Source organism: Arachis ipaensis, chromosome B2 (assembly GCF_059453495.1).
Source record: "Arachis ipaensis isolate K30076 ecotype BB chromosome B2, ASM5945349v1, whole genome shotgun sequence".
NCBI lineage: Eukaryota > Viridiplantae > Streptophyta > Magnoliopsida > Fabales > Fabaceae > Arachis > Arachis ipaensis.
The window spans coordinates 8,192,699-8,218,802 of record NC_142437.1 but is presented as its reverse complement, the minus strand read 5'-3'; the positions used below and the strand labels follow the sequence as shown (position 1 = coordinate 8,218,802).

Sequence of the window (26,104 nt, the reverse complement as noted above, 5' to 3'; positions counted from 1 at the left end):
TCATGATTTTTCTCAATTCATTTCCCATATTACTATTAATTCATGCACTTTTTCTTTGCATGCAAAGACCTTAGTACAGGCAAGCAAGAAGAAAAAGAAAGGAGTTAAAACCAATCTCTTTCACTTTGCTTATTATTCAATATGCACCTATAATTGAAAGTTTTAATTAACAACAAAATCATTTCTCACCCTGAAAACAAGGGGCTAAGAAGAAACATATCTTTCAACTTTTTGCATATTCAAAATGCAACTCTATAAAGTTGAATTAACAACAAAATTATTCATCCTAAAACATGCCTCTCAACTATAATATTCCTCAGCCGCGGTACTTGTCCATGAACTTCTTATGGAACTCGGTTATGCGAGTAACAATGGCCGGAATCTTGTCTTCTTGAGGCAATATGGTGCATCTAAAATGCCAAGTTCCAGGAACCTTGCATCACAAGAAAAACATTAACATATAATCAGTTTACAATCACCACTAAGGATGGATGATGCAACATAGTTGGAACCAACAACAATTTTTGTTGAAGCTAATAAGATAATAAATCACATGTAATGAAGGGAAGCCATTTACATTAAAACAGTTTGGGAAATGTTTGATAGTTACTGAATCGGCGCATAATGTATACGAACCTGTCCAAAACCAGAACCAGGGACAACAACTACTCCAGTAGCGTTGAGGAGGTTCCGACAATAGAAGTTGTCAGGAGCTGTTTTTGCCGCCTTTGCCGCTTCAATAGCCTTTTGGGGCAGCTTAATTTGGGGAAACAAATACATTGCACCTTCTGCTTTGTTACATGTTACACCCTCTAATGTGTTAAGTGCTTCTTCCAGTGTCTATGTCAAGAGAATAATGAATCAGGAAAGTTAAAAATTGTAAACAAAACGTGTAAATGAATCCCTTCAAAAATGAATTCGTCGTATCTAACCTTTGCACGCCTAGCAAGGGAGGATAAAATGCCATCCCTCTCGGAACAGTATAACTCATAAGACTCATCTCCAACCTGCAACATTCATTGAAATCAAGAATGGAATTACTGCAATGTTGGTTACTTGGTTTGTTTATTTCCATACCTCATTGCCTTCTATTAATTATGAGAATAATTTTAAGCAGCTTGTGTCAGTATATTACATCCGGCTTATCCTTAGGTTTATTTATGTTGGAAGTCCTTATAGATTCATTAAATTTTCAATAAGATCCATATAGTTTAAAGGTCAATTATAGTGTGAAGATGTAAATTCATACAGAGAATACAGAGATTCATTTTAAACCATAAAAATCATTATTTAACAGTACTAGTGACACTGTTGACACCACACGCGAAGCTGTTTTCAATCACAAAAACATAATCTGTACAAAATAAATCTTTACAGCAGTGTACCTCTAGTTTTAAATGTTTGTAAAGTCCATGTTATATAAATATTATCAATCACATCCATATAGTTTAAACATTTCTGGGTTCCTATACTAAACAATTGTTTTTCAACCAGTTCCACTTTAGTTTAACACTTTGTGATCAAATCTCCATATTGAATGACAACCTTTTGAGGAAAAGAACTAAAGAATTATTCCCAAAATATAGATGAGCGGAAAAGAACTAACCTTTGGTGGACTCATGACCAAGCTTGCAAGAATCTGACCAGAGATGTTAGAGCAAAGATTCACAGAAGCCATTTTATATATCTGTTCCCTGACTTCTGCAGAAAACCCGGTGACCTCCATGTAACCACCACGTTTCCCACACTCCCCGTAGTAGCCTGCAGCCGAAAAAACAGAAGACATCATCCATAAGCACGGATCATCAACTAGCACAACTGTCTATCCATCCTCTGATTATAAGATAGTTAGTATCAACCTACCTTTCGAGACAGACTGAAAGGATACTAGGGTGATATCATTATCCCCGTATCCCAGGGACCGGGCTACCTTCTTAAAGGAGTGAAATTTCTTCTCAGGAACATAAACATTTTCTTGGTATACCTACCAAAAAGAATTTTCATGTATCAGTAATACTATAATTCCATGAAAGCTTCAATAAAATCAGCAGTTTAAGATGCAAATATAGTGAGTTAATACAAGATTTCCAAAGACAAACAGGTTACCTCGTCGGCCAAAAGAACTAGACCTTCTTGCTTGCAAAATTTTACTATATCCCGCTGGTTTTCCTCAGAAAGAACCTGAACACATGATAGAAGATGCATGTAAGAAAATTAATCACACTCTATGCAGCAACCACTCTATAATATTATCACTACACAGTTATTTGCTACTCACCTGCCCTGTTGGATTGCCTGGATTAATAACAACTAAAGCCCTAACACTGATGCCGTCTTTCTTGGCAGCCTCCAATTGCTTCTTCAGTTCACTGATTTCCAAACCCCAACCAGTTGCTTCATCTAGATAATAAGGTACCTTCAGAAACAAAATCATGTTAAACTAAAATTCTAACCAATATCAAGTAATATAACAAGATAGGCTAAATTTAACGTTTCATGTGATTCCTTGCAATTACATACCTCAGATATGTTCAACAGTGCTAAATCATGCAATTATTGCAATTAGATTCGGTTAGAATATGTAACTAGGGTAATCATATGCTTCTATTTATGTTCATTTATTTCATATAGTCTATCTATAATCCAAACTTCGCTGAGTGGTTGACACGCACATATTTCATATGTCAATTTTCTTTTCTTTCTTTCAACAGCCATTTTGTCTAAATTTTCTACTCAAAGTTGGTCCATGGGATACCCATCATTACAACAGAGTACTAATAAATAGTGGCCTAAATAAATAGTAACTTAAATTGAATTAAGCATCAAATGTTTTGATAGGGAAAAACAGTACCAGGGAGCCACCATGAAGGGCAATTGAGGCAGAGTATAATGGGTACTGAGGGATGGGACACAGAATTCCATCTTTTTCTGACCTCAACAGCAATTGCATCATCATATGGACCTGAAAAGAGTGAAATGTCAATCTTTAAAGCTAGAATTTGAAGTGAAACAAAAACTACACTCTCAGCATTCAAAAATTGTTACCGCTGGGCTTGCCCCATCTGTCAAGAAAATGTCATTGGGATTGGCAGGAAAACCATCACGTTCTTCAATTCCTTTGGCTATTGTATCTCGCAGGCCCTTAATACCCTGATATGGAAAATAACAAAAACTTCATCTCCCACACTATAATAATGAAACAGTCAATACAACTTTGATAAATCGGGTAGTACCTGACTGTGACTATAGGCGCCAGTTGCTTGCCCAGGAATCATATCAATAATATTCCAAGCTCGCTCTATTGCGTCAGAACTGCAATATGTCAACAGGGCTTGAGGAAAGTCACATATACAACGCTGGTCGAGCTTTAATAGTTATGGCAAGGAAACCGTTAAGTATTGTGTATAGATTATCCGAGCTCTAATATATTTGTTCCCATATATTTAACATTAAGACGGTTAGCTGTTACAATATAACCAAGCTATCTCAGTGCTACTAATTTAGTTTCATCCGTGGTACCTGAATAAAGCCGGTGTTTCAGGCTTCTCCAAAACAGATGGAATGTCACATAATGCAAGAACCTGTTAAAGATGAGATAGTCTCAATAAACACTGGTTGATTTGCACAAAGCTTGTTGCATTCAACTGCAGAGAATAATAATAAGAAGCAAACCTCGCGGAAAAAGGTTATTGGGAGCTGACCAAGAGACTGAGGATTTCCAATGTTACAGTAAATTATCTGTTTCAGATAAAAGACAAAAGAGAAATCACCCTAAGAATGAAATTTGAAAGAGTACCATACCATAAGATAAGAAGTTGAAAAGAAAAATACCTCATCAAATGGGTGAGTACCAGGCTTAGCCTTCAAATCTTCTTGCAATTGCTGCAGCATTAAAACATTGTCAAGAGAAATAATTATTACTCAAACCATTAACAGCAAATGAAAATTCATTCCTCAAGATGTATTCCACATCAAACGTTACTATTGTGTAAATATCAGATATACTTCCCTAATCATCCTCTTAATTAACTCTTAATTCCTAAGCAGGGTAATGAAATGCATGTATCATGTCAATCTTAAAACCATAAAAATGTAATCAAAGTTTTCCATGTTCAAAACTTAGAAGAATGTTTAGAATGATAATTTAGGAAGATATATCATTATGCTTCAACTTATATGACCATTACTAAGCCAAATTATGGTGTAAATTTCTTAACATATATTGGAACATTAGCCAATGAATAACTTAATTTCTAAGAAGTAAAGCCAAAAATCATCAAAGTACCTGAGCAAGTGTTACAACCTCTCCTCGAACAGCATACTCACACTTCAGAACCTGTAAAAACACCATAAAATCAAATATTCAGCAGAAGTATAGTAATTGGTGACAGCATAATGAACTTGAAACATCTTTGTTACAATAAATTCTACTGAATTTCAAGACTCAACTGACCAATAAACAGATCACGGAACCATTTTCAAGCAAAAGGGAAATAACAATTAATAATACTCTTATCTTCAGTTCAACCAATAAGGCACAAATCTAAAATTCAGACCCATAAAGCAAAAAAGATAAGAAGACCAATCACAAATTTCCAAGTTTGAAACTTTACCACACAGAAAAAAAAAATCAAACAAAAATCACCAATCCGGGGCATCACATGAAAAGAGAAAAATCGTATTAAACTCGTGGGGCAGCAGAAAAATCAAACCTTGGGGTTGATGTTGTGAACGGTGACAGGGAAGGACGAATCAGAGGAAGCCATTGAAGTGGACGATGACGAGGACAAGAAACGGGAGCTAAATAGAGGTGAAGAGAGAGAAGAATAAGTAGAAGAAGAAATGGGGTGGTGGTGAATTTGATGCTTATGCTGATGATGATTCTGCAGAACAGCGATTGAGCGGTTGAAAAGGTGCCTGAATCTGACAGCGGCGGATTTCCGCATTACGAATGATACTGCCATGTGTTAGGGGATTTATAGCGATAGATTTTGTGCCTTTGTGCCTTGTGATGAGAGAGAAAGAAAGAAGAAAGAATGGGGCACACGGAAGAGAGAGAAAGAGGAGTAAATCTAGAAGACCGAAACAAACAATCAACGGTATCGAAACAACGTATGGAACACTGCAATAGTGCAATGTGTCTCTGTCACGTTGCCGCCCACAGTGTTGTGAAATTTCTGCTTTCTATGTCTTACGACACAATTTTTATTTTTTATGATGCATTAGGGTAATTGGGTAACTCATCATGGTACAAACAAACATATCTTTGGCATTTTAAACGGGCCAAAACTTGTATATTATATAATTATTTTCGCATAAGATTGATGGTTGAAAATGTTAAATTATTTTATGAATTCTGTTGAGTTAATACTTAAAATGGTTCCTAAAATTTGACCATCGACTCAATTTAGTTTTCAAGGTTTTAATTGCCTTTAATTATACCTTGAAATTTTGACCCGTGTCTCAATTTGGTATTTTTGTCGCTTTCCGTCACCGAAAAACTGACCTGGCAATTTTAGTTGGCATCTCAACGACGTCGTTTAACTCTTGGCGCCCAAATTGTTTAGAAACGACATAGTGTGACATGAGAAAAGGGTTAACCACCTTAAAATAAAACCCTCCAATTGACTCTTCTTCTTCCTCCTCCTCCCTTCGTATACGTATCCTCAGAGAAGAACCATGGGTGTCGCTGTAACTAAAGCTTGAAACTTTTCTTACTTGTTTCGCCCCGCCCCCTCCCCCCTCCCACCAAATTGTGAAGACTAATTGCCTGAGAATCATCATCTCTTCAAAAACTAGTTAGTAATAAAATCGTTACTTTCAACATACGATACTCTGTTTATTGCAAAATGTTGCATGGGGTTTGTTTTTCATTTTTTTTTTTCGCTTTATTTCATGAGGTTTGTTTTTCATTTTTTTTCACTCTATTACCCTAATGGAGGAGAAGCAGACACACCCAAAATTGTTGCTATTGCTTTTGGTGCATATTATAATCTTGCTCTTGCAGGTTCTATAACAGTGTAACTCTTCACACCTACTCAATTTTTCTTTATTTATTATTTTTCTTTTTTTGAAGTTAATTAATTTTGATACATTAAGAGTAGTGTAAACTTGTTTGCAGCGTCATCTAATCAAATTTGTTGTCTTATATGACCAATTAAAGTGGATGTATTAAAGTTTGAAACTTTTGCTGTTAGATTAAGTTCTGGGTAAAACTTTCTGCTGATAGTATATGCAGATTGCATCTTTTAACTTTTCGGTTTATGTTTCAAAAAGAATTTTTTTTGAAGAAATAAATAAATAAAAAGCTATAGTTTTGTGTACTTGAATATAAGTGACAAAGGTGTTGAGTGACAACATGGGAAGTAAGTTGAGAGTGGAGTGAAAGTGAGAAGATTTTGATTTTCACTACTTGGTATGTGTGGGTGGAACTTAAAGATAAAGGGTATATAGCCTTTTCAACCGTGTATGGCTTTGATTGCATCAAGCAAGAGTAAAACATTTGTAATATTTGACTGATTCAGTTGAAATGTTTTATGAAGTCCTTCAGTCTGCTTATGCTGAATACTTGTTTGGTCATATGATATTTAAAGCTTTGTATGCATTCTAACATATTTCACTATTGCAGAATTTTTAGCTTAACCGATATAAACAAATAAATAAAAGATTCAATACAATGTAGTAACTGGCTTTTTTAAGTATATGTTTAATTAATTTGATCAAAAGAGGAACAATTGAACCCTTTTTCTTTATAAGCTTATATAAGGGAATAAGAAATATATGATAAATTGTTATGTTAGCTAAGACATTAGAATGATTTTTAATGATGTTGCCAGACTCTTGCTGTATTATTGGCTGCATTTTAAAACTACATGTAAGGCTACTTTTTGAGCAGTAATAATTGCTAACATCAACTATATGAAATTAATATGGAGAAAAATATTTGAGACTATATAACAAATTTTATGCATCTTCTTAATTGCATTGCAAGTGTAATGGTGTGAATAAATATGTCAAATTTTTGCCCTTTTTATGTCATTTGGGTCTCGAAGTAAACATTGATAAGCGCTAATAAGGGAAGAAGAATTTAGTCTCTCTCCCTTCAAAAACGGATCAATTACTATACCCTGCTTTTGCAAGAGTGAATATCACGTGGATGTCTTTAGAATTTTGTGCTGATATAGATATGTAGCACCATGAGTACTAGGTATCTGGTGTAATCTTACGCAGGTTTATCTTATTGGAATTTATTTTTTACCGCAATAATTTCCTTCTGTGTGTTGACAGATGACGGGTACGTTTAGGTCTCACCCTTGCGTAAACCGTGTGCTCCATACCAACCTAAGTTTTTATATCCGGTTCAAATTGCATGTGGAGCTGCACATACTATTATTGTTGCGCGGATGGATATAAGGTGTGGTCTTGGGGTAGGAGGCGATGTAGAGTTCTTGGAACCGGTAACGAATTGGATTGTTATACCCTCACTAAGGTGCGGTGGCCTTCAGCGACAGAAGATTCAGAGGAAAAGGAATCAAAGAGCTTCCAGACTATCGAAGAATAGGATGCAACCCACAACCGTACCAATGGGGAACCTTCCCACCTCTATCACGATATGCGTTCTTAACCCAGCCACCATGCGAACTAGCTCTACTAGAGCTACCTGTGTCTTAGCTGCTGCTGCCCAACACCCTTCTCAACTCTTGGAGAGACTCTTGCGATTTGGAGAAATTGGGGCTGCTAGGTTTTATTTAAAATTTTTAGGGGTTAAATTGATACCTTCAAACATTTCGCCACGTCATCTAACTGTTATGGTGCCATGTGTCAACCAAAATTGCCTGATCAGCTTTCCGGTGACGGAAAACGACGGATGGACCAAATTGAGGCACGAGCCAAGATTTCAGGGTATAATTAGAGTCAATTGAAACCTTGAGGGCTAAATTGAGTCTGGGGTCAAATTTCAGGGGTCATTTTGAGTATTAACTTGAATTCTGTTAGGTAATTAATATTTAACCAGTTAATTACTAGTCAATTTATTATTAATTAGTAATTCTGATATTTTAAATTGTTATTAATTAATAATTATTTAAAATTTATTTTTTAAAAATATAAAATTAATAAATATTAATTACAGTTGTTTAAAGTTGACTGGTTAAGAATTATTTATTTATATTTATTTATATTTTATAAAATAATTTTTGAATTAAAAAAATAAATATGCAATCACTAAAACGGTTAAATTTTTTCAATATTGGATGATATTTAGTATAATGCATGATTATGATACAGCTGTGTATTTTATTGTGATATTAAAAGCTAGCATAATTCATTCCCCACGATTTATAGACAGTAGCAAGAAGACACAAAAAATAGTAGAAAAGAAGAAAATGGATGGAACGACTAGAAGTATAGTGGGGCAATTTGATTAATGGTGGGGACAATTTGTGAAGGAGATAACAAAATTTGAGATTTATAGCCGCCAAGGCTCAATTTCTTTTTATCTCCCTCACAAATCGCCCCCACCATGCATCAAATCGCCCCCACCATATTTCTAGTCATCCCCTCAATTTTCTTCTTTTCTACTATTTCTTTGTCTTTTTGTTGCTGTCTACAAATTGTGAAGAACGATTACTGCTAGCCTCCAATATCATAGTAAAACACACAACTGTATCATAATCACGCATTACACCAACTAACGGTCAATATTTAAAAAAAAATACCAGGCTAAATTTTTTAATATTGGACTGCAATTGGTGTTATGCGTCATTATGATGCAGATTCATATTTAACTGGAATATTGGAAAGAAGCAGAAATCGCTGCAGGCGATTTATAGAGAACAGGAACAGGACAAAAAAAAGGCCAGCAAAAAAGGAGCGATTACTACATGGACGTAAAAAATATTTGAAAAGAAATAAATGGTGGGGTGACTTGACGGATGGTGGGAACAAACAACTTGATATATGGTGAGGGAGACTTGATGTATGGTGAAGTAACTTGTCCCAAAAAAAAATTGAATCGCAACGACTATAAATACGGACTTAACAGAGGCTTCACGTTTATCTTATTGTTTCTCCTCCTCTTCTTCTTTGTTTTTGTTTTTTTGGTTTGTTTGTTATTGTTGTTTTTAATTTAAAAAAATTATTGAAAAAATGAGTGATAGAATTAGTTTGAGAGTATATTATAATGGTCAAATTGTATTTCAAACATCAGAAAGTGTAAGATTTATGTGTGAGAATCCATATGATATTGTTGTTCCTTTCACCATATTATTTGAAGAGTTAAAAGGTATAATTTGTGAAAGGATAAATCCTCATATATTGAAAAAAAATGATTAATGTTGTATACAGATATCCTGTAACAGTATTTGGAGGATTCATACAATTCAAGACAAAATATGTCAGTGATAAAGCAACGATGCAAAAAATATTTTCAATATATCATGAAAGTCGATCACAAGACTTCGTCATCGAGCTACACGTTGAGTTCGAACACTTAATTTATGGGGTTGAAGAATTCGATGGAGACATAAATTGGGAAGACTACAATAGTGAAATTGAAGATGAATTTAAAGACAACTGCGAAAAAATTATCCAAATGTAGATGGAAACGATGTTGATTGCACTAATGAGTCAGATGTAGAAAAAATGGCAAATGTCCTAACAAGCCAATATCTGTTTGAGGAGCCGTCTTTTATGCACGCTTTAGACCTTGTGGCTTTCAATGTACTGGAGTTTTTTGAGTATGCGAATGCTAGTATGTGAATATGATATTAATAGAGTATATCTATATTTTCTGTATTATGAGATGATGATTTTATTGTAGTTGTAAATTGTAATGTATAATTGCTTTTTGTAGTATTGTTGCATATCCATCTATTGTTGCAGATGAAAAATTTGTTATTAGAATAAAATTCAGTTCTAGTGAGATTGTGATTGCGGCCATTAAAGACTAAACAATTTATAAGAGAGTTGATTATCAGATATACAAGCTTGAACTAATGGTATTTTAGGTCAAATGTGTACAATATAAAAATAATTGTGATTAATTTATCAGGACTAATTTAATTCAAAAAAAAATATTGTTGATAAATAAGATGTTATAACAATAACTACACTTACATCAAATCTACTATTTTTCAAGACCACGGCAAACAGGACTCAAACACAATTTGCGGGAAAAAAAAAGTAAAAAACATTCTATTTTAATTATTAACTTTTGTAAAACAACAATTTGTTTAATTTTTGGTAAAGCAGTGTTCATACACAAATTTAATAAAATATTTTAAAAATATATTAACATAATAAAATATATTAACATATGAATAACATAATAAAATATATTTTTCGTTGTTATTTTGTTCTTATTATGTTATTTTGGTAAAATAATAAAATATATTAAAAAATTATTTATACTTATTATTACAATTTAACATGCCAACATAAAAATAAAAATCATACTAATTATTTTCTAGTATTATTAATTTATTATCATATGTAACAAAATTATAATTTTTAGAGCAATTATCTAAATCAATCTTCAAAGATTTTAAAAGCAGATATTTTATTTTTCAAGAAAAATTAATACACAAAAATATCTCTAAATTTTTACTCCGGCAGACAAATCAATCTCCAGTTTATTTTTCGGCAGAATAATTACTCAAATCAGTCTCCAAAAATTTTAAAATGGGACATTTTAGTCCTAAAAAAAATTAATACACAAATTAATCCCCAACATTTTTTTCTATCAAACATAACAGTTTTTCATCCATTTTTTGACATGATGACTCATTAAATTCTTCAAGTATTTATTAGAAAAAAATATTTATAAATATTATAATTAAATTAACTTTTAAAGTTAAGTTAAATCTATTTGATTTCTAATATGGTATTTGTTATGAAGTAAAAAAGCTTTTTGATTTAATTGATAACTTGATGATTAAATTGAGATTTAAGTGAAAATAAAATAATAACTTTAATTATACTTAATTCCTTGCTATCACTCCAAACTAAATTATATTAAATACAAAAATATCAAATAGTTTCAGCATTAAATTTTTTGTAGAATAATCTCTAATAACTTTATTGAACATTATTATTATTATTATTATTATTGAGCGACAATATATATATATATATATATATATATATATATATATATATATATATTTATGCAAAAATTATTTCTATATTACATACATAATAATCTAATAATGAATAAATTTTTTATTATTTTTGTCCAAAAACATATAAAAAATTATGGTATAATATTATTGTGCAATTAATAATAATAATAATAATAATAATAATAATAATAATAATAATAATAATAATAATAATCTTATTTTATTTTATTTTTATGTGGTGTAATTAATACTAATAAATATCACTGAATGTGCATTTGATGATAATGATTGTATGAGCATATCTACTTACAAATTACAATCTTACATAGTGCACCAATGTTTTGACCATTTCTTAATAAAAGACATATCTGCTTATTGGAGTTAGAAAATACTCAACATAACAAAATAAAATGTACAAACAATGCACAAGACATAAAACTAATCAAACCACAATAATATGCTTTTAATTTAAGAGAATACGAGACTTAGTACATCTTTTTTTGTTGGATTTAGAATTGTGTATGTAGTGAGGATGATTCAATAATATTTTTTCTTAAAAAATATCATATTAAAAATCAAATAAGTTGAACTTAACCTTAAAAGTTAATTCGAGTATAATATCTACTAATATTTTTTTTAATAAATACTTGAAGAATTTAGTGAGTCATGCCAAAAAATAGACGAAAAACTATTATGTCTGATGAAAAAAATTATTGGGGATTGATATGTGTATTAATTTTTTTGGGACTAAAATGTCCGCTTTTAAAATTTTTGAGAATTGATTTGGATAATTATTCTGCCGAAAAATAAATTAGGGATTAATTTGTCTGTTGAAGTAAAACTTTAAGGATATTTTTGTATATTAATTTTTTAGAGACTAAAATACCAATTTTTAAAATCTTTAGAGACTAATTTAAATAATTACTCTAACTTTTAATAAACATATTTTAACAAATATTAGTAAACATACTATTAACGTTAGAAAACACATTATAAAAAATAATATTAATAATAACTTTTAATATTTTTATTCTAAACATATTATTATCGTTAGTAACAATATTTTAAAAAAAAATATTAATTACAACTTTCAATACTCCACTCTTATTAATCATGTATTATTTCTATTATAACTAAATATATTACAAAAAAATTATAACATAAAATCTAAAATTTTAACTAATCACATCAATTTTATATTAACTCTAACTATTTAAAAAAAAATACTCTACCTCTTCTAACATTTTAACTAATTACAAACACTTTTTAGTTATTTCAACACATATTTATAAAAATTAGAGCACTAATTACTTTACTAATATCTTAACTAAACTAAATTTTTAAACTACACTAACAAATTCCGTCTCTAAACAACACTAACAAATACTAATCAATACTTATACTAATTAAAGTTAATATTAAATAAATTAACTTATATAATTACATATATAAGATGATCTAAAAATTGAATAATGTGTTCTTCATGTTTAGTAAGATCACGAACCACCATTGTTACACTACAAAGAAAACGCTGAGTATCGTCGAATTTAGTATTATATTTACTGACGATTTTGACGTGAAATTCGTCAGGTCAAATCGTTATTGGTGGATTTTGAATTCCAACAGTAAATTCACCGTAATACTTGAAGGAAAATGGGGGAAATATGCGCGAAACGCTGCATGGGATTTACTGTCGGAGCAATCTACTGGTAAACCTATTTTAGTGAAACGTTGCATTTTGGTCATCCGCAACGAATTACCGTCGAATTTATTCGCCGATAAATCGGACGGTAATGATCCCTAAAATTTAAAGTGCGAACCTCTCTCCCCCTTCATTTCGAAACTACTCTCTCTCTAACCTCTCTTCTCCCTTTTTCTCTCTAGCCGCATTTGAACCCCGCCGCCGCCGCCGACGCCTCCCTCCTCTCCTTACACTTCCCGTTCGCCACCACGTGTCCATTGTAGTCGCCGTTGGGAACTCTAGCCTCCGTTGCAGCTGCCACTCTTTTCACTGCCAACGAGCGTTGTTCTTTGCGTCGCCAGCTTCGTCATCCGCTATTAGGTCTAGTTTCGTCATTGTCCGCTAGATCCATGTTAGTTAATTTTTTCTTGCTTAATTTTTTTTCTATTTTTAACCTGTTTTTATTTTTAAAAAAATGTGATTTGGTTAACTTATCATTTGGGAGTGTTGGAGATACAATATGCTTTGACAAATGACAGCTTGTAAGTCACACATACTTTTTGGTCAATATATAAAAATTTTTAATTTCATATAGTCTTTGTTAATCATTTAGCTAAGTTAAATAAAATTATTAAAGCATGACCCAAAAAAATATGACATTATCAAATAGGATAACTCCAAGTGTATGTCACATGAAATTGTGTTAGAAGTTCATAAATTGGAATTGAATCGCTATTAAATTTCGATTGCTCATGTGCTACTGTATAGACAAGTTTCTCTCATTTTTAATGGTTTTTGAATAATAAAGCATATATACATCAGGTTGCAAGCTTTAGAATAGAGAATCTTGTGATGAAAACATTTGTATATGTTAATGCATATATGATTTGTTTACTTTGAGTATTGGACCTCTGATCAAAGAAAATGGGCATAGAAAATGAATAAATTAGCGAGCTTCGTTAGTTGGTTCTAAATAAATGGTTTAATACAAGCTAAGCTTGTAGGTTCCACTCCTCAAAATTAATAAAAATAGTTAGAGAAGGTGATGGATAAAAAAATAAAAACAATGAGCTCAATATTCATCACATTTTGCATCATCGTAGCCTTGTCAAATTTTGTCATATTATAATTCTAATTCATAAGCTTTTATTCAATTTTCTAATTATTTATGACATAAGATCTGTTAATATTTAATAATTAGTTTGATAGTTTGATTAATCATTCAATAATCAGTTTTGCTTTTTGTGAATCTATTTCAAATTTTGCATATTGCTTTTGCATTGGATTTATGCATCTCACATTTTATTGCTTTGAATTTGAATTATGAAGTCTCTTTATTTAATTGAGTTTAATTCTTACGAAATTTATTGTATGTTGACTTATGCAGTGGGTTGAGATTAGTTGGATTTGTAGAAACCGTAAAGGTGGTTATATGTCCAATTTTAGGAGAAGTTATGTCCAGTTTTTTTGGGAAGTTTTGTTGAATGATTCATGTAGTTAATATGTGCTGATTAATATTAATAATACATTCTTTTTGCAGACATGACAACAGGTAGCAGAGGTAAATCGAGTGGATCTCATGGTTATGGTAGAGGGAGAGTTTCCACCAAATCTCCTGCGACTATTCAGTCCTCGTCCTCTACCCTGACTACCCCGTCGACCCCTGCGACGTCACAGGCGGGTCCAACGGACCAGTAATTCATCATGGCCTCAAACCCAAACTACGTGCCTCCTTCTGCTACGCTCCCTACAGATCCAGCGATGGAGCATGCGGTGGGTGATTCCTCCAGTGCTCCCGAGCAGGATGCCCCTCCACCACCGTCCGTTATCCGTCTGAGGATTTGGCCCGATGGCATGCAGGCATGAGTACATATAATTTTTTAATCTTAAGTTTATGCGTTTCTATGTGTTTGTTAATGTTATATTTTTTTCTCTGATAGGTTTGCACAAACAAATAATGCTTGCACACAGGAGAACTCCGAGGTCATTAAGTTGATGTACGATCATCCGTGGCAGACCTACACGCAGTCCCGGTTGAGACCAGAGATCGATGGTTTCAGAAGTGGGCGGTAAGAACCCAGTAATATTGAATTAATTAACTGTATTTGAACTGTATTTTATTTCGACTAACTAATGTTATTGAATCATTTTGTGCAGTTGAAATTCATATGGAATGCGGAGCATAATCTCATGATCAAGAAGATCTACGACCACCGGGCAGCTAAACTACTTCGGCAGATGATGAGCGACGTTGTAAGGGGTGCGGCCACCTAACATCATAGATCTGTTCAGCCATCAAGAAGGAACTGGAGGCCTATTTTGGGAATGATGAGGGGTTCAAGCGTCGCTGTCTGACGAACGCCGCTAACAGGGTTTCGCCCGGGTCGTCGAAGTATACAGGTGGATCAGTGACCTTCATGAAGACGAAGAGCATACTGGTACAAATTTTGTCATTGTTTAATGTTTTAGTATTTACTTGAATTAGTTGGTTAATTTGTTCATTTATTTTATTGGTTGATATATTAATCTGTAGTCTAAGTCGTTGGACCGTAAGGCGACCCTGACGAAGACTTTCAAGTATACCCAAACTTTGAAGGCCAACAAGGAGAGATTTGTTGACAAGCGGTTTGCGGCTCATTATGTGAGTTTAAATTAATCCTAAGTTTCAAATTTATTTGGTTTATAGTCAATTAACTGTTTATCATAATCACGACGTGTGTGGCATAGGAAGATTACACGCATAGGTTGGAGGTCGCGACCCAACAATCTTAGCTGCCTAATGGAAATGACGAAGCTGGCTCCGAGACCTTAGTGGTAGATCCTTAGAGGGTTTGGCGCGAGACCGCCTCTAAACCCCACAAGAATCGCCACTTTGGATCGATGTCGTTCTTCGCCAATGGCTTCCGCTCCTCCGTGTTGGCAGCTTCCTCTGCCTCTGCCTCTGCCACCAGGCTTGCCGATCTCTAGGAAGTTGTCGACTTGAGGGAGGAGATGCAGAAGCTGACACAGGAGCTTCACCAGCAAGCGTAACAATTTGAGCAGAGATACAACGACCTTCTTGCATGCGTGGGAGGAGCCGTTGCCAACAGCTCGGACCTAACGAAAAAGCTGGAGTAGCTAGATCAGTTGCGAGAGCAGATGGAGGCGTACAACAAGCAGATGCGCGCTGGAACCAACGATGCTGGAGGCAACGACATTGTTGGTTCTAGTGGCAATGCCGCTGGTGGAGCACCGACGTCAGCACCTACTTTGCTGCCTCAACAGGGAGACCACGACGACGACGACAACGACGATTACTGGGAACTGTAGGGCTTAGGGTTTTATTTTTTTGTGTGTCTACTTCATTGTATTCTACTTCTGTGACATTTTATTGTATTGAGACAATTTATTTTTAATAAAATAATTTGTTGATTTTCGCTAATTTTAGATTTTTGCTAACAATTTTGTTAACAAGAGTTTTAATTTGACTACTAATTGTGGCTTAACTGTACCAAAAAAATAAAAAAAAATAAAAATTATCCGACGGTAACTTGGTGCATAAACACGTGAAATGGCGCCAAAGTTTCTGACGATAATTATCAACTCAGTCTTGACAAATTCATTGAAAATAACGACAGAAAATTCGCCGATAATTAGCGTCGGATGAAAAAATCCGTCGGTAAGCAGTTTTCGACAACATTTATATCGTCAACTCCAAGACGACGGTAAATCCGACGGTATTCAACGTTTTTCTTGTAGTGTTACTTCACTCTTTTAAATTTGAAATTTTACTCCCAATAAAGCCTAGTGAAGCTTAGAATACCATCTAGCTCTTTCTCATTCTCTATTAATTTAGTGAGTGAAGATAAAAATGACTTGATCTCACTTTCCTTTGTTTTGGTAAAGCCAAATGAGGTTCAGTTTCTTTCGGGTCAAGAAAACAGAGAGAAGCGATGAGTCATGCATCCCCTCAAGCCAACTACATGGTGGACACTTGGCATCTCTCCACCAATTCGCCCCTTAGGATATTGCAAGGCTTCCATCGCCTTCTCATGAAATCTCGAAAATCCCCTCCCCCCGCCCCCCAAATCAAATTAGACCTCCATCTCCAACGTTTCCCTCGTTTTTTCTGGCACAGCCATAATTCGCACTCTTTATTTGAGTTTGATGATTGAATCCGGCGATTTCGACTCTCCCAATATTGTTTTCCTTAAAATTGGATTACACATCAAATAAGTCATTTCCAGCAAATACACAAAAATTAGCCGAATATTAAAAAAAAGGCATTAAAACATAAAAATATTTTTCAAAAGAAAAAAATTGAAAAAATGTTTCTATACTCACTAGTATTTATTATATTATATTCGACTATGCTACGTGTATGCTAAAATTAGCTATTAAAATCAGTTACCGGTATAAAATATATTTTGAACTATAAATAGTATATACATTAAAAATAAATTAAACTATATATATTTATACATAAATATATTGATAATTGATTTTAGTAGTTAATTTTAATATATAAATAATATTTTTGTATTATATTATATGTTCGTATTAAATTAGTAGGAAGCGGATGATCACTAATATCTAGATAGTTTTTGAAAATTTTAAATTAATTTATAAAATAGTTTCTCTCACTAGCTACTAATATCTGTTAATACTTACTAATATTTAAATAATCAATTATTTTTTAATTATTATATTATATATTCGTATTAAATTAGTAGGAGGCGGATAATCAGAATTTGTTATTTATCTTTATAATCATACCATATTATTTACTTTCTTGCCTATTATATTCATTTATTTGATCGGCCATGCATTATTGTTGGATAAAAGTAATAATTTCCATCTAAACATAGGGAAGTGTGATTTGATTTTATATACTCAATTATATATTGCTATTCAAAACAGAGCTGTTGAATTACTGGACATACAACAAAATAAAAGACTAAAAAGTAAAATCGTAAAAGAATTTACATGTCAATTTCCATTTTCAACAATTCAACGTAATTTTCTGCTTTACTTGCTGCATGAGCATGACATAGCAATGATATAATAAAAATGAACAATAAAATTGCACACAGGTGAAATCAAAAGATCAAGGTTAAAAAAATGAAAGTAGGGGTGCACAAGATTCGGTCCGGTTCGGACCGGATCCGATGACTTCGGGACTAATTTGGTCTGGTTTCGTTATGATCCGGTCAGACCTGAGATTTCAATAAATGGTCCCGGTTATTTATTAAATTGGATTCGGGCCAAGTCTCGGGTCACCCGGTTCCGGTCCGTTGGACCCGTGTAGTTGTTTGCTACTTAATATTTTGTTGTTATTAGTTGGTATGACACTATAAATTATTATTATTATATTAATCTTGTGTTGGTTGTTACTTGTTAACTTTGTTTTAATTGTCTTTTGAATTTTGAATGTTTAATGTGTAATTGATATAATTATTATTATGAAACTTTAAATGATTATTATTATATTCTAAATTATTATTATGTGAATGTTGCAATGTTATGGAATAATTATTTTGCAAAATTTAGAGGTTCAAAAGATATAGAATCTAATTTTTGGTGATATCATGATAAAGTTGATCAAGACCCGGACTTCACCCGGTCTAGACCCGGCTTAAGTGTGGCCCGAAAGTAACACGATTTCATCGGGTCTAGGATCGGGTAAGGATCTCATAAATAGACCCGGTCATTATTTAGGGTCGAATTCGGGTCACGGCGAACCCGGCTTCACTCGACTCCATGTGCACCCCTAAATGAAAGGATCTCGGGTTAAGGGGTGTTTAAGTCTATGCTCAAAAACTTATTTTGTCATACATATTTGAGTCATAAACTTGACGGTTTGCATATTTCGAGTTGGAATGAGTTATATCATTATTTTGAAATATTACAACCAAAATTGAAATGAATTGATTTTTTATAAAATATTACAACTTTATATATACCATAGTTGATTCATATTTTAATTAATATAAAATCATTGTTTCTATTATTTTTAAGATGACTATTCATATTAAAATATTTAAACTATTAGATAATTTAACTAAATTATTAAATATAATATGTGTTCGCATTTTAATTATCATTTTATACATATTTTTTCATAAGATAAAATTCTACATCTAAACAAAATTCTTATCCAAATTGTTGTAACAACTTTTCAAATCACGCGCTCCTTCTCCTTCTCATTCTCTATTTCTTTCTCCTTCTTCTCGTATTTCTTTTTCTTTTTCCAAATTCGCGCAGGTTTTTGTTCTCCTCCTATTTCTTCCAAATTTGTACACAGGGATTTTCTTTCCTTCTTCTCCTCCTCTTAGAGATTATCAATTCAATTCAGACAGCTGCGTCCATTCAATTCAAAATAATTCAATTTAATTCATAATGAACTGAATATGTTATAAAGGTGAAACAATTGTATAGTACTAAATGAACGGAACATTATTCATTATATAAAATCAAATTGAAAACAACTTTATGAATAATGAACCGAACACGTAACAATTGTATAGTACTAAATAAACGGAACATTATCCATTGTATAAAATCAAATTCAAAACAGGTTTTTGCATAATGAACTGAACACATTATTAAGGTGAAATAATTGTATAATACTAAATAAATGGAACATTATCCATTATATAAAATCAAATTCAAAACACCTGTGTCTACAATTTAGAGATAATCAATTCAATTCAATTCAGAACACCTGGATCTATTCAATTCAATTCAATTCATAATGAACCGAACATGTTATTAAGGTGAAACAATTGTATAGTACTAAATGAACGGAACATTATCCATTATATAAAATCAAATTCAAAGCAGGTTTCTGCATAATGAACCGAACACGTTATTAAGGTGAAACAATTGTATAGTACTATATGAACGGAATATTATCTACAATTTAGAGATTATCAATTTAATTCAATTCAGAATACCTGTGTCTATTCAATTCGATTGAAAAAATAATCTATTAGCAAAATGTTGGTGTTGTTGGTAATGACGATAATGAATGAGGAGAAGAAGAAGAAGAAAAGGAGGAAGAGGAGGAGAAACAGAAGAAGAATCTGCGTGCGCGAAAAAGGAGGAGGAGGAGGAGGAGGAGGAGGAGGAGGAGGAGGAGGAGGAAGAGAAGGTATGCGTGAATTTGAAAGAAGAAGAAGCGCGTATAATGACGCTCTTTTAACGAGAGCGATTTTTGTTGATATTGGACCTACTTGAATAAACTTGAATGAAAAAATACTTGAATGTGTAACAATCATGTTTTTTATATTAATATTCACTCATTCTTAACTAATTATCAAGTCATATCCTAAAAAATTGATGAATAATTAACTGTGACAATTAATTAAGAATTTAATTAAAGTAACATTTTTTTAATATTTAAAAAAATCTTTTAATTTAAAAAATAAAAATAAAAACTGTTATAAAAATGTAAAAGAAATATTATCTTATTTTTACCAACATACACTTTTTAAACAATGATTATTACATTATGGTTACGATGACTATACAATTTTGGTTTAAAAAAATGTGATCTTATTTTTAGTATCAAAATTCATAGGTTAAGTACATTTTTCGTCCCTAAGATATTGGCTCAAAATTAAATTCGTCTTCGGTTTTTTTTTATTATTAAAATCATTCTCAACGTTACAAAACGTTATAAAATCATCCTTTTGTTCATGAACAATATTTTTTGGACAATTTTATCCTTAAATAAAAATAAAAATAAAAACATGTAACCAAACGCAGATCCCTCTTCTCTTCCTTTCTCATTCACAACAACAACCCTTCATCTTCTTCTTCTCATATCTTCTTTCTTCTTCTTCTTCTTCTTCTTCTTCTCACTCACAACAATAATAAACAGCTTAGGAACATATGTCACCTTTATATTGAACAACTCGTGCTGGAATCCCAGGAAAAGAATCTTCACCCACCTCCCATCTCACGGTAACCTTGATTTTGTACCATCAGCATGATAGAAATAAGAATCAATGGTCATATTCATCATAAACATGAATAAATAAATAATGAGGCTGCAAGAAATTGGAGCTTACCCTTGTTCAAAAAGGTCAAGATTATGAAACCTATGAATGTAAACAGCAACTTCATGAACATTATCTAAAACAGGGAGCTGGCTTGGCCTTTCAGGTCCAGGTTGGTGCTCAAGATTTCCCAACCTCTTTGTTGACAAATTCTTCTTATTTAGACCCACAAACCATCTCAGTCTCCGAAACATATGTAGTCACTAGCAACAGCAACAAATACAGTAATGAGCTTAATTACAAGACTGGTGATCATTCATCCGTTATCCTTCTAACCTTTCAATTGAATTGGATCAAAACCCCGCTACTGCAACAGAACCTAAAAAAGGATCCAACTTTTTCTCACCCACATCGGTTTCAACCCAATCCACACCCATTTGAGCTACCCATCAATCTAAATAATGTCAAAACTTTATGTGCTGGTTGAAGGTTAAAAAATTGGGGACCAAGATTGAAAAGAACAAAAGATCAAGCTACCCTTCATCTTCTTCATCATCTTCTTCGTCTTCTTCATCTTCACTTCCATGCGGTACAGAGAAGATCAAGCCCGTCCACTATCGAAGCGGCCATGGTCTAGGAGATCGGCGATGAAGACGGCGTATCTCTAGGCGGCGAAGTTGATGTAGATCTTCTGGAAGAGCCAACCGGTGTCGGTGAATGGGAGGAAGAGCGCAACAGAAAAGGAGTCGGCGCCAGAGGAGAGAACGGAATTGAGTCAGCACCGAAGGAAAACGTCAGCAACGATGCCCTTTCTCGCCGGCGGCGCCTTCTTCTTCCTCTTCGTTCTCCACCCTTCCCTCCTCTATGTTTGTGTTGTCGAAGGAAAATAACAAATGAGGGTAAATGATGGATGAAGGGCATTTTTGTCCAAAAATTAGAGAAATGACAATTTTATAATGTTTTGTAACGTTGTGGATGATATTAATAACGAAAAAAGATCGGGGACGGTTTTGATCTTGACCCAAGACCTTAGGAACGAAAAAAGTAGTTAACCCTAAATTATTCAAGCAACAAAATCAATTTAAATTTTATATATTATCGAATACATGATGCCTCGATGCATTATCACAAACAACCAAAACTCTAAAAATTGATTTGCAACAAATGAACGGCTTATAATTGGTAGTCACAAGAGAAGCGTGTAAGATTCAGAGAGAGGAGAGAAAAAATAACTCTAAAATAAGTGATGACAGTGATATAGAAGACTTAGAAGAAGAAGTAGAATCTATAAAATAGATTTTCAACTAGGTTTACAATATAGTGATGAAAAAACTGTAGTGGTCTTGCAGAACATTTATGCAACGAGATATCAAAAGAAAATATCAACACAGTTCACAATACAATAAAAAAATAACCAGAAGAATGTAGAGAGCGACGCAAAACTATGGCTAATTTCTTTTATAAGGAGTAGTGTGTATAGAGTATCTTTTGAAGAGTTAGTATTAGGGTCCATTTGGAAACCTTTTAAAAGTAATTTTTTTGAGCTTTTGACTAATGAAAAGTAGTAGTATTAATGCCTGATGCAATTTTCAAAACCAAATTACAGCTTTCTAAGAAGCTATTTAGGAACTTATAGAGAAGTTAAAAAAATGACTTCTCTCATAATACTACTACTTTTTATCACATTTCTTTTAAAATAAGTATTTTTAGAATTAAAAATCCAAATACAAAATAACTTATTTATAAGCTACTTTTAATATAGCTATTTATTGTTTAAACTATTTTTCCAAAAGAAACTTAATTAAGCTGTTTACCCAAACTGAGCAGTACTATGGTATTTTGATAAGGTATTTTGGTTGTTGGGCTTCAGTCTTTGGTTTTAATCGAGTAGAAGATGTTTTTTTATTTAGTTTTCGTATATGTCGAGTGTTTTCAGCGTGCCGTTTATTAGGATGGGATTTGTTGTTTTGATAGTTAGTTCAATTTATCTGTTTCATCGAATTCTTGTACTTTACTCTCTGTTTGTAGTCGAACAATTCACCTAAAAATAAAAAAAAAGAACGATAGAACTGTAGAAGGTAAAATCGATCTGTTATTAATTTTGAAAAATCAATATCTAAAAACGAATTCTACATAAAAAAAAATTTTTTTTCATTGAAAAATAGTTACAAAAAATTTTGATCAACAAAAAACCGAATAAAATGTTACCAAACGAAGTGCTTCACAAGCCTTTGAGCACATTATGGAGCTCAAAGATTCCACCAAAGTGCAATTACTTTCTCTACAATCTCTATGTGACACATAAAGTGTGGCCGATACTACTTGGAACTTCCTCTACCTCGATTTTAAAAAATATTTCTGTTTAAAAAGAGAGTTGCTATATATTCAAATTTTGTTGGCAATTAAATCTAACTAAATTAGTCCAAACTAAAAAAAAAAATAGTTTTATTAGTGGAACGTGAATATACACTCCAATTATGTAAATGTTCCTACATTTTTCTCTTTCTCCTCCTTCCTCTTCTACTTCTTTGTATTTCTCCTTTTCCTTCTTCGCATTTCTTTTCCTTCTTTTTCGTGTTTCTCCTCCTTTTTCTTTGCGTTCCTTCTTTTTTATTTTATTCCTCTCAAGAGAGTAAATCAAGAAGAATTTTGAGAAAATGAAATAAGAATAAGAAGATAAAGAAAAAAAGGATGAAAAAGAAAAAGAAAAAAATGACAAAGCGGAAGATGAGAAAGAGAAATTCAAGTGAAACAAAATCAAATGAACTTAAATTAAACTAAGAAATGAACCAAAATTTTTTAAAGAATAAAAATTTAGTCAATACTGAATAGCAGTATCAAGTGAATCTCAGTTAATTCACAAATAAACCGAAATTAGTTCAGATTTGAACAAAAACCAACTAAACAACTACACATGAACAAGTTCAACAAATTCAAGCGAGACGAAACCAAATGAACCTAAATTAAACTAAAAAATGAACCGAAATTTCTCAAGAAATAAAAAGTTTGGTCAATACTTAACAGCAACATCAAGTGAACATCGGTTAATTCACAAATGAACCGAAATGAGTTCATATTTGAACAAAAACTAACTAAATAATCACACATAAATAAGTTCAGCAAATTCAAACGAGAAGAAACCAAATGAACCTAAAATAAACTAAAAAAATGAACCAAAATTTCTTAAGAAATAAAAAAATTTGTCAATATTTAACAGCAGCAACAAGTAAACCTCAATTAATTCACAAATAAATCGAAATTAGTTCAAATTTGAACAAGCAGTAAAAAAACTCAATCATCAACAAAAACACATTGAATTCATTTCTAGATCCAAATGAACCTCAAATAAATTAAGAAATGAACCAAAATTATTTAATAATGATACCAAAGAAAATCAGAACTAATAAAGATGTTAGCAAAATGTTAGTATTGTTGGCAATGACGATAACGAAAGAAGAAGATGAAGCGACGACAGTGAACATGCGTGCATGAATTTAAAATATTGGGTTGAACTTGGTTAAAGTTATGACTTAGATGTAAAACTTTATTGGTTTGGAAAATAGAAGGTCGCAACTCTATTTTATTCACGTATGTTATAAACATTCATATTACATCAACCAATCAATCTATGTAAAAAAATATGTTAACGGTCTCAGATTAATAAATTTTGTAAACATGATTAACAATGTGTAAGTTTTAATTCAACAATTTTGTAAAGATATAAATTACTTCAACAAAAAGTTATTCAATATATTTAATTAAAGTTTTCATTAATGTCATTTAATCATTAACGCATATATTCAAATTTCAAACAAGTGCTTTCCCTTCAAGGTGAATAGGTCGATGTTAATTGTGTGGATTTAAAGTTTGGATTACTTTTCCAATCACGATTAATTAATAACAAGAAACGAAATATGGATAGTATTGATGAGAAATTGTGGTAAATTTTCTTATTGTATTGTCTGTACATTAATAAATATATATACAGAAGTTTCCTGTAAAATGTACAACCCCCCAAAATTGATGAAGAATCTATTGTAAATTTGATGCTAACTGAATGATGATTCACCAGAAGTCCATAACTAACAACTTTTAGAATGTGTAGATAAGAATATAAAAAAAAAAAAAGTAAACTATCATTTTTACCCACGAAAGTTTTAAATGCTGACAAATCTAGCAAAAAAAAGAAATTATTATTTGTATCCATAAAAGATGAATTTTATATGACAAAATTATCCAAACGTTGAAAATAAGCTAAAAACCCCAAATTACCTTTTTTCTAACCCTAATCTCAATACCCCTCACAAATTTCAACCCTCTCTTTATTCTTTTCATCAATTTTACCACCTCTTTCATCAACACCATCATCACCGCCACCGTCACCAACCGTCAGCCTCATCTTTCTCCTTCTCCACTGTCACAGCCATAAACTACAACAACTTCACTCTAACTTTTAATTTTACTTCTCATCATCACTTCTCCAATCCCAAATCCTATAAACACTCTATTACCGACATTACCATCATCACACTTCCTCCATCACTTTCAATACAATGTCAGAAGGAAAAGCACCTTTGGATGCTAAAAATTGAAACTTTGACAAGATCGCTTTGGTAGGGTCGCATATGAGTAACACAGAAATCTTGCACATGATAGTGATAATTTGGGAGAGTGAGAAACCGTAGACTTTGAAGAAGAGATGACGAAATCAGGCTTGATGGGAGTGTCAAAGAGAACGCACTTGTGTGCTCTGAGAGCGTTTTCATGGAAGAAACCGCACTTAGTGATGAGATAAGAGATAGTGAAAGAGTGGTGGTTATCGAAATGGAGGTGGTTGAGAAGAGGAATGAGTGGCAGCGTGTTTGTGATAGAAGAGGAGAAGAACACAAGGCGTAGAGCAGATGAGTAGTTGCAGGAAGTAAAGGTTGCAAGAAGTAAAAGATCATCACTATCGTTGTTGTTTATGGCTGTGGATAAAGAGAAACGTGAGTTTGAGGTTGGTGGAGGTGGAGATGATGGTAGTGTTGGTAAAAGAGGTGGTGAAATTTCTGAAAAGAATAAAGGAAGGGATGAGATTTGGAAGAAGGGAGTTGAGATTAGAATTAGGAGAAGGGTAATTTGGGGTTTTAAAATGATTTTTTAGTATTTGGATAATTTTGTTATATGAAACTCATGTTTTATAAGTACAAATGGTAATTTTCTTTTTTTGTGAGTTGTCAGCGTTTAAAACTTTTGTGTTTAGAAATGTACTCAAAAAAAAAAAAAAAACAGTAAAAACAAAAAATCAAGTTTCTTGGGCTGATCAGTCTTGTTTGTACTAC

General features: G+C 32.4%; 1 protein-coding gene across 1 annotated transcript; it reads right to left on the bottom strand.

Annotated features, from left to right (window-relative positions):
- Positions 1 to 6: 6 nt before the first annotated feature.
- On the bottom strand, positions 7 to 5,188 carry LOC107624761 (alanine aminotransferase 2). Its single transcript, XM_016327218.2, has 15 exons — positions 4,713 to 5,188; positions 4,286 to 4,336; positions 3,832 to 3,882; positions 3,673 to 3,738; positions 3,520 to 3,581; positions 3,234 to 3,312; positions 3,046 to 3,150; positions 2,852 to 2,962; positions 2,279 to 2,416; positions 2,107 to 2,181; positions 1,864 to 1,984; positions 1,607 to 1,761; positions 933 to 1,007; positions 637 to 840; positions 7 to 433 (listed from the first exon to the last, which is right to left on the bottom strand). The coding sequence occupies exons 1-15, from the start codon at positions 4,962 to 4,964 to the stop codon at positions 317 to 319; spliced, it is 1,662 nt and encodes a 553-aa protein (XP_016182704.1). The 5' UTR covers positions 4,965 to 5,188; the 3' UTR covers positions 7 to 316.
- Positions 5,189 to 26,104: the final 20,916 nt, after the last annotated feature.

Coding starts and splice junctions, on each gene's coding strand:
- LOC107624761 (XM_016327218.2), bottom strand. CDS start 4,964: ATGGCAGTATCATTCGTAATGCGGAAATCCGCCGCTGTCAGATTCAGG. Junction 1,762..1,863: donor CTTTCAGTCTGTCTCGAAAG/GTAGGTTGATAC, acceptor TTTCGGCTGCAG/GCTACTACGGGGAGTGTGGG. Junction 434..636: donor CTGGTTCTGGTTTTGGACAG/GTTCGTATACAT, acceptor TTGTGATGCAAG/GTTCCTGGAACTTGGCATTT.